Raw genomic sequence first — 12,517 nt, 5'->3', positions numbered from 1 at the left:
TCTAGTGTTTTAAATATATATATCACTTTTTGGTGGGAGTATATCGATAACCTTTTGGGCTACAGACTATCGCTATATAACATCTTTTCTATATATTGTCACACCTCTAGACATGCATCCTGTTTGTTTAGCCTCTTCAACTATGAGAGATAGATTGACATTCCGAAACACTGAAGGACTAGACCTTTTACACACTACTACACTATTTACAACACTAATAGCTCACTTGATTTCTGATTGAATTAAAAGCAATTTTCCAAACATTTATTTTATTGCAGTAGAAAATGTTATCCTCTGCCATTGACATCCCTAGTCCATCACACATACATAATATAAATGCAATTTTAGTTTTGTTTAAAACAAAAGTACACAATGATGATCGACAGGAGCAAATTTTTGACTAAGTTGTTGCCTCATCAGGACACCAGATCGATTGAATCTTTTTGGTCTCCTGTATTTTTTGGCTGAACATGAAAATACTGCATTATTTATTTTTTTCTGATACTTGGGTTTGCCTTATTCCGTGGTGCGGTTGTGTCTATAACACTGGCGTATATCATGACATATCTCACAAGCTACTTTTTATTGTGGTCTGTAGGTGACCTGGAGGTATACCACAGTGCGATGCTGAAGTACACCCAAAAGAGGCTCCACTTTGTCTATAACTCCATGAAGGCAAGGACACTGATGTCTGTTATGGACCACAATGAAAATGTCGGGCGCCAGCAACAGAGGAACGCTGATGGTAGGCTTACTCATACGTCATGGACCAAATTGAAATCTGTCAACATTTGTCCCATTACAATTGCACTCTACCTTTCTTATCGTGTACATATCTCTATCAAATTTACTCTATTAGGCACTTTGAAATACAGCTCGGAGTTTCCAAAGCAAACAAAAAGATGGGTTGCCCGGAGCTGTTACGAGGCAACAACGCAGACATTCAGAGAGAATTTGGTGGAAGCGTGTCCTGGAAAGACGGCAGGATTCATCATTAAAGTTTGCTGAGCCAGACTTCTATTTCAAGCCTCCAACTACGATTCCACCGAACATTGTAAACATCGAAAGGCCTGACAAAGAAAAAGTTATTTTACAACGTCAGTCGCTTTAAAAAACAAGTAGGCAGACATTTTCCTTTTTTTTTTTAATAGATATTTTCTAATGTAGATATTTTTGAATGAACGACAATAAAAAAAAACACACATATTGTATAATTTGTGAAATGTGAAGGTTTAAAAGATAAAAAGTTTCTGGGTATGGAGGAAATGGTATGAAAAGGTATGTAGGTAAGTCGTACTTAGAAAAATTGCATAGCATCTTCAGCTTCCCTAAAACCATTGTAGTTCTCACTGACAGAAGGGTACTTCTCACGGATGCAGGAGACGACACACGATGGAAGAACACGTCGCTGGCCTCTTCCCAGATGTTCGCCTTTCAACGCCCACTCAAGAACAACCCTATATGCTACCAATCAGAGTTGCCTAAAACAAAACCATAATAGAGGGTGATTCAACAAGAAAGTTCCAAAATCATCATGTTGTAGATCAACAGTATATAATAAAAAGTTACAGAACTCTAGATTATTTAGCAATATACATTTTAAATATACCCAACAAATAAGCAGCACTTGACTACAAGCAGCAGGATTCAAAATGAGGGGAAAAAGAAGAGACTTATAGTCTGCAAGTTACGTAACTTCAAGTGCTCAAAGGTGCCCATCACCGGCACTTGTAATACATGAAATGATACTTGAAGTTATGTTCAACACATTTGCCTATGTCAGGGTTTTATAATGTTTTTCATTTTTGACATATCCCGTGATGATTTAGGCACATTCTCGTAAATAATTGCCATACAGCTACTGCTTTTGGTAATGACATCATGCTTTTACGCTCACAATGCATTACAGTTGAGATGATATAGCTGCTTACCTGAAGTAGAATGAAGCTTAGAGTATACCATAGGTAGTTTTATTATGAGACCATTACGAATATTCGTCCAGCGGCAAAATAAGGCATGCAGGAATTCACTTACCTCATTGATAGCTGTCCATTTGGGCCTGCTGGCCTTGTTTTTTTCTTTCAGTTGATCTTGTCAACGAAGAAAAAAGTTTTCTAGAACACCTTTGTTGATAAGTGGTAAAAAGTCTCCGTGTTCACTTATGCATCGAAATGCTTTTTCATCGTCACTATGCAGCGATATATTGAGTTCATGAAAACTCGTGTCGGGAAGTTGCGTCGTTGCCACAAAAAAAAAAAAAAAAAAAAAAAAAAAACTGCGGTGAAAAGACCAACGTGATATCCCTCCGCCCTGAGTGCGCGGCGCTTGTTCTCTGCAAAGCAACTGAATTACTAATGTTGCTCTTCATACTGCAGTTATAGACATGCAATGGTAAGTTTTAATAACTTTATCCTGAAAACATAGCCAACACTACTGATTGCATGCGTCATCGGTGATTCTGTTGCGTGCATGTTTTTTTTATTGGTATGCTAATTGGGCACATTGACTTGCATTAGCATAGCCCTGAAAAATAATAAAAGACTAACAAACGCTACGTAATATTTTGAAATCTACTCCACTGACTAATTAACCCCCCCTAACTCGATGATTAAGCCTGATGTCAAAAAATCCGGAGTTCCCCTTTAACGGTAGTATAAAAGCAGTGTTGTTAGTAACGCGTTATGTGAGTAATGCGTAACTGTAATCTGATTGCTTTCTTTCAGTAAAGAGCAATCTAACGTGTTCATTTTTCTTAATCAGTAATCTGATTAAAGTTACTTTCCTTGATGCCTGTGGGTTACTATTTTGTTATTGCCCCATAATGTATGTAGAATGAAGAATACTGTAGTCATGGGAGTGACATCACATGTCACATTTTCTAATCGGGGATGGAAAAAAAACGGGTCACGTGTATTACCATGATGCGTGAGCCATGAGCACTGGGAGTTTGCGGCCAAAACATAGCCTTGCTACCTCGCCAAGATGCAATGAAATAGGCAGGAGATATACTACAAACGGCTGCATTTGCACACTGGAAACACAGCCATTACTTCACATTCTTGTCCAGTAAAGATGACAAAAATATCTCCGTGCGCTGCGGACTTTGCGCTGGCTCAAAAAGACTGTCGAAGCTAAAAGCATCCAATTCAAGCACCACTTGGAATTACAGCACAACAGGTACCAAGACAGCCAGGACTTTTTGATACTGCTCGTGCTCAATCCTCGGTTCAAGCTCAGTTGTTGTTGAACGTTTTGAAAGCTTAGGTTTAAAGAAATTCTAAATATCCATCTTGCCTCTTCAGCTGTAGTTTTGGCTAAACAAAGCAAACGGCTGTCTCTAAGGTGCTATAGTCACATGATCTGTTCGAAAAATAATTTGGACCCATTATGAAATACTTTGAATGATTCTTGTTCATCTCATTCATTTTTGTTGTTTGTTTTATCGCTCTAAAACTTTTATAGACAACATTTTAATGGCCATATTCAATGGTCGTTATTTTAAAGGGGAAGTTCAGAATTCTTTACATTAGGCTTAATCGTTGAGTTAGCTGGGGTTTAATTAGTCGTTGGAGTTGATTTGAACAAATTCTGTGCAGTTTGCATGTTATTTGTTAGTTTCAGGGCTCCGGAGTGGCTAAACTAGCGCAAGTCAATGGTGGTTGAAATCAAATTCCATTTGAGGCGTGCTTATTTGGTTTCACATGATGGAATCATACGCACATTGGTGTGACGCTGTTCCTAAGGATTTGCAAAGTTTAATGTACAACAAGAATTATATTGAGTGGAAACTGCATGTAAGCCCATAAAAAGAGATCTTAAGTATTGACTGCATTTACATTCGTAAAAGGAGCACTTTATCAAGAAAACGCCAGATTACCGGAACATGTGTCATTCAGTATTGTGGGTTGGTTGTATTTTTAATGTGGCGGCAACACTCAGAAGTTAAGTCATTGATGGGAAAACCTTTTTTAACATATTTATTTGTGTATGAAAATCTACCACACGGTTTCATAAACATACTACCATGCTGTATCATCAATGTGAGAAAACTCATTACAACTGCCAGACAGATTGTTTTACTAATAACAGTGGTTTATTATTATTTCTTGTACTGTATGTTAGTAAACTTTGACTTCAAACTAATCAAGTGTTGTTACTGTAAGATGACAGCAGCGACGTTGCCTGGCACGGCCAGACTGTTCTCCCTGTATTTTTCAAACACTGTGAGATTAGTCTGGGACCCAGCCCATTAACGGCCTCTCGAGCAAGCACAAAATCAACCGTCCAATCAGATTTGTTAATTTGCGTGACGTGTCCGTAACGAGCAACGTCACTCTTCCGCGTCGGAAGTCGTCTCCATAACAACACAGATGGCGAACAGGAGAGCCGAGAATTTTAAATGACCAAAAACACATCAACACAAGTCATTGACAACAGTCTGTCTCGCGCTAACCATGTTGAATAAACTCCGCTCAACTCGAATGTTTACATCCGCGCACAAGTCCCTCGTCGCTTTAATAACGTCACCTTGCCCGTCGCTGATTGGTCCACTCCGCTGTCTGTTTGCTGTGGTTTGCTCCGCCCTGAAAATTTTATCCGCTGAATGGCGGCCAGACTCAATAGCTGGAACAGCGGTGAGTCTGGTGTAACAGGCTAGCAGCGACATTGAATTAAAGTGAACAGGAGTTGCAGAATTGGAGGAAATTTTGGCTTCAAGATTCTTAAAAACATTTTCTGATTTTACACTACCCATTAACATTAGGTAATAAGCCATTAAAGGCTTAATAAAATAATCTTAAAGATCAATGGTAAAACTTAAGCCACAATTATTTTATTTATTTAGAATATTTGGCATATTCACAATTACATGGTTGCAGGTAACAGAGCTGCAAATCTGTACTGTTAGTATTTCCTCCAGAGTAGAATCTAGCAATAAAGCTAGCTATTACGGCTGACCAAGAGGACAGAAACAGAGCCTCCCTTTAGGAGGTAGCAGCACTTTCTTAAAAAAGATATAATTCGTCATTTACCGTTATAAAACTTGAATTCAATTATGGCTTTTGATTTTGAACTATAATTATATATTTATTGAATGTAGCTTTATAACTTGGTTGGGAAGGTTTGTTGCAATTCGTTTTGTAAACCAAAATAATAATGTTGTACTGTATGTAATACTGGTTGAATTATTTCCAATGGTCTAAAAATATATGTATCGATCAGAAGTCAAAACTTCTGTATGGGGACATCTCTACTTTCTTCTACTGCGATTAAAAAATGTTATAGTAACAGTAAAACAGTAAGCATGTATGTTGTGGGACACACATTCCTTGAATAAATAATTATATATTTAAAATGGTTATTAAAACAAATGTTTCCTCAGTTACAAAAAACAGTGATGAAACAAAAAATACCAAAGAAAAATAATTTAAATTTAAATTTTAACTGAGATTCAATTTTATCATGGAAGTCCGTCGAAACTATATTTCCTCGCTCCTGTTCTTTTTGTATTAATCTAGTGAAAGGTTGTATATTGATAGGGGCCTTTGAGGCTGTGTTTCCTGCTTCTTTTGTGTTAAAGGAACATATGAAGAGGGCCCCTGGCAGTGTTCGCCTTACGCCCCAAAATTGCTAAGTCCGCCACTGGAAACCCATCAAACATCTCTTGGAGTGGGGCAAACTTTCTTCAGACCGATGTCAAAGACTGGTAGATGGCTACTAAAAGTGTCTCACTGAAGTTATTTCAGCCAAAGGGGGTAACACTAGCTATTAGGTGGTAGGGTGTCCTAACTTTTTCCTCAGTTAGAATATGCATTTTTGGATATGTGAACATTTCTTAATAAAGAATTGAATTAGGGGCCTTTGAGGCTGCGTTTCCTCTTTCCTGCTTCTTTTGTGTTAAAGGAACATATGAAGAGTTCGCCTTAGGCCCCAAAATTGCTAAGTCCGCCACTGATGAGGGGTTTAAGTCAAGGCAGTGTTAAGTTTTAAGTCTGCTTTCGAATCGAGATGATTTTAAATTGGCAATTCAGGTCAGGGTTAAAGTGCATATGACATGACAAAAAAATCTTAAAGAGCATTATTATTGGAATCAAAATCATATGTCGAGACGATTCAACTAATTACAACAATTTGGCAAAGCACAACTGATGAGAAATGAGTCTTAAAATTTGCTGTTTAGCTTCTTTCATTATAGCGCTCTGGCACCTCCATCTTTGTGAAGACATCAGTCAATAAGCGATTTTAGCAGATTTAGCACTGAGCCCAATGGAGAGGAAGCGTTTTTCAGCGATCTTGGTTCAAGTGTGGATTTTTCTAACTATATTGTCGATCCAGAGGACCTATGTGGCATACAGCCATATATGTTTGAGTCGTATTTGGAGGAGGAGGAAGATTCAGAGCGAGAAAAAGGCAACAGAGACAACAAACACGAGGCTGACGACTAGAGCAGACTGCATTTGCAACACAAAATGTCATCATTGTTTTTATCTCTCTACTCCCAATATTTTTTCAGGATATTCATGTATCTAAGTATTTTTTCCCTGATTGCCATATAAATGGTATGGTCATGACAAATAAGTCTTGTGCTAAATGGAATAGGAAATATAAAAAATGTGTTTATTCAGTACGACATGGCTAAATTACTGCATAATCGTCAATACTGCCGACTTCTTAAACCTCCCGAACGGTATTTTATGCCACTGGAGTTAGTCCAGCTCCTGTCATTTCCCTGCCGGACTCGGAGACAGAGGAAAGAGCGTAAACAAAACAGGAGGCATGAGAGCTAGTCTACATGCTAACCTGACCTGAGCAGCTCTTCGAAGTCTCTTTTTCGCCTTTCGAACGCGAAAAATCACACAAAATTACCTCGACTCATTTCACACATGGCAACGGAAGTAATTGCCTTCACCGATCGGCCAGCCTCCTGCGGCGAGCAACTTTCAGCGGACTATTACAGTTTGTCATTCCCGTGCTGCGGCCCCGGCCAGCAGTCCCACAGTAGTGCTCGTCGCCGAGAAATGAACGCCGAAGATGGCTCCTTCTCGGCGGACAAATTGGCCGGCTTGTCACACACCATGGTCGCCGGCTGATGAATATGAGCACGCCCGGCTTCACTGGCCGACGGCAAGCATTGTCACCCACAAAATACAAGCCACCTCCTTATTAAAACGCATGCCATGATCCCAGTATTTGACGTAATATAAAACACGTAGCTTCCTCACTTCCTCGTCTGTCCCTCGATCGTCTTGTTTTGCCGATTCTTCTCAGTTAACAGTATCTTTTGAAAAGCCAAAAAGACTCACACCACTCTCCCTGGTGTAGCAACAAAAGCGTGCAGCACATTGGGCTGGTTTGACACAAAAAATAAACAATGAGCAAATAAACAAATTAATCCTCAAAATGAGCTGAATCCTTCTCCTTACAATAGTATGGCTATATAGTGAAGATGACCTCATTCTCGGATTTCAAATCCGCCTTGTTCTTCAACCCTGGACTCTGGCCACTCATTTTCATGGCGTGGGATTCAAAAAGTTGAATAAATATCTCGATTCATCACTAGTCACCCGGTGTCATCACTAGTCACCCGGTGTCCCCTTTCCCCTCTCCCCTCTGGGGACTCCCCTCTGGGGAGGGGCTATTTTTCAGCTGCAGCCTCCTGACTGTCCGGACCCCTGGCTGGATAGACGTCCTCGCTGCTACCCCCGTCTCATCTGGCTAGATGGACCTCTTCTTGCTCCTTTACTCCACTGCATTTTTACAGACTGTAACTTCGCTTGCTAATTCCCATTAGCAGTTCTGGGGTTCCTGTCTATCCGTCCTGGGAGTGGATCTCTCCTGACTGTGGTACTCCCCGAGGTTTCTCATTTTTCTCCCAATTGACTCTGGAGTTTTTGGAGTTTTTCCTTGCCGGCATGGAGGGTCTTAAGGATAGGGGATACCCAGGACTTGAACTGTATCTATTCATCTTTGTTGCTTCATTTCTAATTGTGTATCATATTGCCTCTGTAAAGTCCTTTGAGACATTTGTTGTGATTGAGGGCTATACAAATAAAATTGAATTGAATTGAATTGATTGCTTCCACACACATCCAAGCAGTTCATTTCATTCATGAGCATAAAATACCGTGTGTAATATGAAATAAACATGCTTCTTGTGTAATATGCCCGTTAGGGTGGGGAAAAAAAAGTTGAATTGACCCATTTCGCGTGATGTCACATAACGTCCGGACGGTTGCCATCGTGGGTGTTTCCTCAAACACACACGAGAAAACACTGGGTTTTCACTGCTACGCTTTCGCCGAAGCAGGCAAAATGTAAACCAATTAGACGTTGTCTTTCGTTGTGTCAGCCAAAAGTTCAATACGCGATGTTTCATTCATACATACCAGACATACATACATGCACATCATGTGAAATTAAAGATGGTTTTGTGGTGTCATGGATTTTTTTATTTGGGAATGCATTTTTTACAATGTGGGACTATAATCATCATTCTTTTTCATCCTTACACGAAAAGTAAACATTTGACAAGCTTCAAACGATGTGCTTTTTGACTAACTTATTAACAAACTAGATCTGACAACCGAGGTGAGGGCTTAGGAAGAGTTTGTGAACTTTTGAATTGGACGGCGTGGGACTATGTGGCTGAGCAAAGGCAGTATGCGTGTCCATAGAGTATTATTATTATTATTTTTTTTTTTAAAGTTAACTTTGTGATTGAGAATGTTTCGTTATTCCATCTGGTCTCATGCAATCTGGACTTTCCTGTGGACTGTTAAAAAAAAAAAAAAAAAAAAAAAAAAAAAAAAAAAAAAAAGATTAAAAAAAAAAATTCAAATAAATAGTTTCTGTATATCAGTTTCTGAATAGGATATTCCATTTTCCCATTTAGGAGCCGTAGCCAAACTGTGGAATCAGAGAGCAGTCTGGACGAAGGCGGCGTGTTCGATTGCTTAAAACCCGACTCGCCCACGTCGCCCCAGCAGATCTTTTCGGGCCTGGTGGGCGTTCCGTCTGGTGCCGTCTCTTCTGCCCAGTTCCAGGCGGCGAGTTTAGTGCTGGGCTCGCATCCTGATGTCTTCATCCAAATGACTACGTTATCCCGGGAAGAAGGAGGCCCCCGTCGCCCCGAGGTTGGAGTGTTCCTGCCTCGTCCGCCCCACCATCACCACAACTTCCATCACCCGCCGCCGCAGCACAGGACTTCCTCTCTTCTCCAGCAGGCGGCAGCGGCCACCTCGGAGAGGCACCATCATGGCCCCAGGGAAGAGGTGGGCCAAGAAGACCCGTCTGCACCGGCTCCTGCCCTCTCCGAGCTGAAGGCAGTAGTCTCGTGGCTGCAGAGGGGTTTCCCTTTCATCCTTATCCTGCTGGCCAAAGTCTGCTTCCAGCATAAGCTTGGTAATTGCACTCATACACAAAGGATTTTGTCTAAAAGTTTTTTCTTCTGTATTTCAGATTAAATTTCATTTTGATTTCGCCTGAAAAACATTTCAGGAACCCACCCTGGGTTTCCCCCAGTACTTTATGAGCCTAGTGGGCCACCAGGCTTTTCTAGCCCCCACCCCGAAACATGGGTAAAACAGTGCTACAAAACAGTATAGAAAGTATGCATATTTTAACTGTGTCTTGTAACACGTTTGAAAGCACAATCATGATATGTTACGGTTGATATGTATATTATACTTACATATAATCTTGTCTAAAATCTGCCATTACACTAAATTGCATTTTATTGAAACTGTATTTCAAGACTGCCTTTTCTAAGATTCTACGGTTAAGGATTGTTAATGCAGTATATGACTTGTAAGACAAATCATATAAAACTTCCCGCCGGCTTCAAGGGGAAGTTCAGAATTTTTGACATTAGGCTTAATCTTCGAGTTAGCGGGGGCTTATTTAGTCGGTGGAGTTCATTTCAACAAAATCAATGCAGTTTGTCAGTTATTTGTTAGTTTCAGGGTAAACTGGGTAAGCTTGCGCGAGTCAATGGTCCCATTTTAGCATGCCAATAAAAACACAACATATGAGAATCATTGATGACCAATGTAATCAATAGTATTGGCTATGTTTTCAGGATAAAGGTATTAAAACTTGCATTGCATGTCAGTAATTGTAGTATGAACAACAAGATTTGTAATCCAGCAGCTATACAGGGGACAGGCTGCAGAGCGGAGTGATATTTTTTTCCACAGGTGTGTTTATTTTGTAGCCAGCGGCAAGTAACCAGTTTATATTGTTCCTTGTTTTTCAAAGAGATTTTGTGAAAACTATCATTTGCCCATTTCTTCAGTCTGTTTCCACAGCCTCTAAATTCACATTCCACCATGCTGCCATACTTTAGTCAAGACTGAGTAGACTGATGCTGCATTTGAGGAAAGTGGGAGGTCGTAGTTTTCCAACCTTCGACCAGGAAAGATTTCATGGGAACACTACTCGAACTGGCAGGCCCTAGTTGTGAAGTCGGAAAAAAAAGAAATACCCCGACTTCACGAGTCGCTTCACTCTGACGTCACTTGACAAAATGGTGCTGCCCTTCGAAAAGTAGACCGTCAATAGTAGAACTGGAGAAGGCAGTTCTTTACAGTGTGTGCTATTTACCTTAGCCGTCGTTTTTCCTCCACTATTTGATTGCTTATGAGAAGGCAGGTTTGCTGGAGGTCAAAATGTCTTTTGATGGCCAAGATAAAACAAAAGAAAACTTGTCGCGATCAAAAATCTTGCTGTTTTCATTCAGTCGGAACGCTTTGTGGCCGCAACTGGTAATATTCGAGTGGGTTAAGTCCAACTTCCCACCTTCCTCGAATGGAGGATGAGCAGGAGTGGCCAATCACTCCTCTCTAATGTGGTCATTTTACATAGTTAAAAAAAATGAGTCCTGCAGAATAAAATGAATTACGGCAGTTTGGTGTGACATTGTTTTGGCCGCATGGGTATTATCATATATTTGGAACAATGATCTGCATTTTGAATTTATTTGACTGTGTTGGATCTGTTAATATCGTTTTTTTATTGAAATTCTAAGATGGGACCAATGACTCGCACTAGCTTAGCCACTCCAGAGCTCTGAAACTAATAAGAAACTGCACGGAATTTGTTGAAATCAACTCCACCGACTAATTAAACCTCCGCTAACTCGAGGATTGAGCCTAACTGGAGCCTAGATCGGGCCTAAAAAAATCTAACCTGGCCCGGCCAGCGTGTAATAAAGCCCGACCAGGCCCGAGCCCTGGCAATTAACTTGCAGGCCCGAGCCCGAAAAAACCCGCAATTTTACGTTTTATTTGTAGCCCGAAAAAAATAAACAAAATGTTATGTTTTATTTGGGAGGACCCAGGAGGAGAAGGAGGAAATGCGGGGATGCGACGTGTCAGTCAAACCTGGACAGAGCACTGCTTGGAAAATGTTTGTGTTTTGTGTGATCACATCGTGACTATGCCTGTGGATAATGATAACAAATTAAAGCCTTTTGTAACAAATTCTCCCAGTTAAACAAGACTATAAGATGCATATTCCATAAACATTTATATCTTTTATATTTGTGTGTGTGGTTGTCTGTTCTATCAGGTGGATAGTTCATGCGTCATTTCCTTGGCAAAATGCAGCAACAGACATTTATTTTAATTTCTTTGAGTTGGCAGAAAAAAAGGCAAGTTTAAATAGTCTACATACTGTATTTTTATGATCATTATAAATGCATTTGCACAACGAAATAATGCTGGAAAGGTTTGTTAAATATATTTCATTGTGGGATATTGTGCTCACATGGACGCGCCTCTCTGACAAGGAGAGGAACAGCAGCTAAAATTAACTAAAACTATTAAACTAAAATACTTTTCAATAACATTCTTTATTTTAATGACTCGCATCAGAACACACAACAGAACAACCTGCCTTAAGGAGCACTGAAACAAAATAAGAACATTTTAAGGAACACCACGAACTCCACGATGTCCTGCTTAGCACGAAGAGGTGCGGCCCTCGAAACAAATGATAATAAAGACATTTGACTAGTATCATCTTTTAGGCCAGTACAGTTTTTAAAATGCCTGCTCAGCATCGAGGTGCTACTCTTCCTGCTCTCGTACTAGAGCAAAGCGCCACATTTGTTGCATTCGGCAAAGCCGACAGTTTTCTGCAACATCTTCCACTATCAATTTCAATCCTCTCCACACCCCACTCCTACCGGTGGATTCTTGCCTTTTCAATACCCCCGTCGTTGGTTTGCTTTTCACCTATCTTGCTGTTCCATATTGAAATTCGAAAAGGAAATACCGGTATGCATAGTTGCAGACTCGTGGAGAGCGCCAGAGCAGGAGGGGAACATTAAAAAGACGGCGGGGCCACGGCGTTCATGTGCGCAAACAATGCACTGGCTCTGCAGCGGCTCATGTTTGGGATTACCACAGCGCCTTCTCTCTGTTTTATCCAATGTATTTATTTAATAACAAGTATTCCTTAGTTTAACATCCATACATCGTTTTAGTATACTTATATGTATTTATTAAAAAAGTTAGCG

The 12,517-nt window shown here is 40.2% G+C and overlaps 1 protein-coding gene across 7 annotated transcripts in view; it reads left to right on the top strand.

Moving 5' to 3' along the window:
• LOC130911332 (RING finger and transmembrane domain-containing protein 2-like) overlaps positions 1-12,517 on the top strand; it is a 96,882-nt gene that overhangs the window by 6,288 nt on the left and 78,077 nt on the right. For 5 of the 7 annotated variants that reach the window (XR_009062012.1, XR_009062013.1, XM_057829213.1 and 2 more), the window contains exon 3: positions 8,891-9,399. Coding sequence is in view for 5 of the 7 variants with exons in the window: in XM_057829213.1 (XP_057685196.1) it covers positions 8,891-9,399 (509 nt within the window). In the remaining 2 variants the exon portion in view is untranslated. The remainder of the gene's footprint in view (positions 1-8,890; positions 9,400-12,517) is intronic. The other 2 variants (XM_057829216.1, XM_057829215.1) reach the window with 2 other exon arrangements.

This window comes from Corythoichthys intestinalis, unplaced genomic scaffold, assembly GCF_030265065.1.
Source record: "Corythoichthys intestinalis isolate RoL2023-P3 unplaced genomic scaffold, ASM3026506v1 HiC_scaffold_28, whole genome shotgun sequence".
NCBI classification, from domain to species: domain Eukaryota; kingdom Metazoa; phylum Chordata; class Actinopteri; order Syngnathiformes; family Syngnathidae; genus Corythoichthys; species Corythoichthys intestinalis.
The sequence above is the reverse complement of the archived record's forward strand: the minus strand, read 5'-3'. Positions and strand labels throughout refer to the sequence as shown.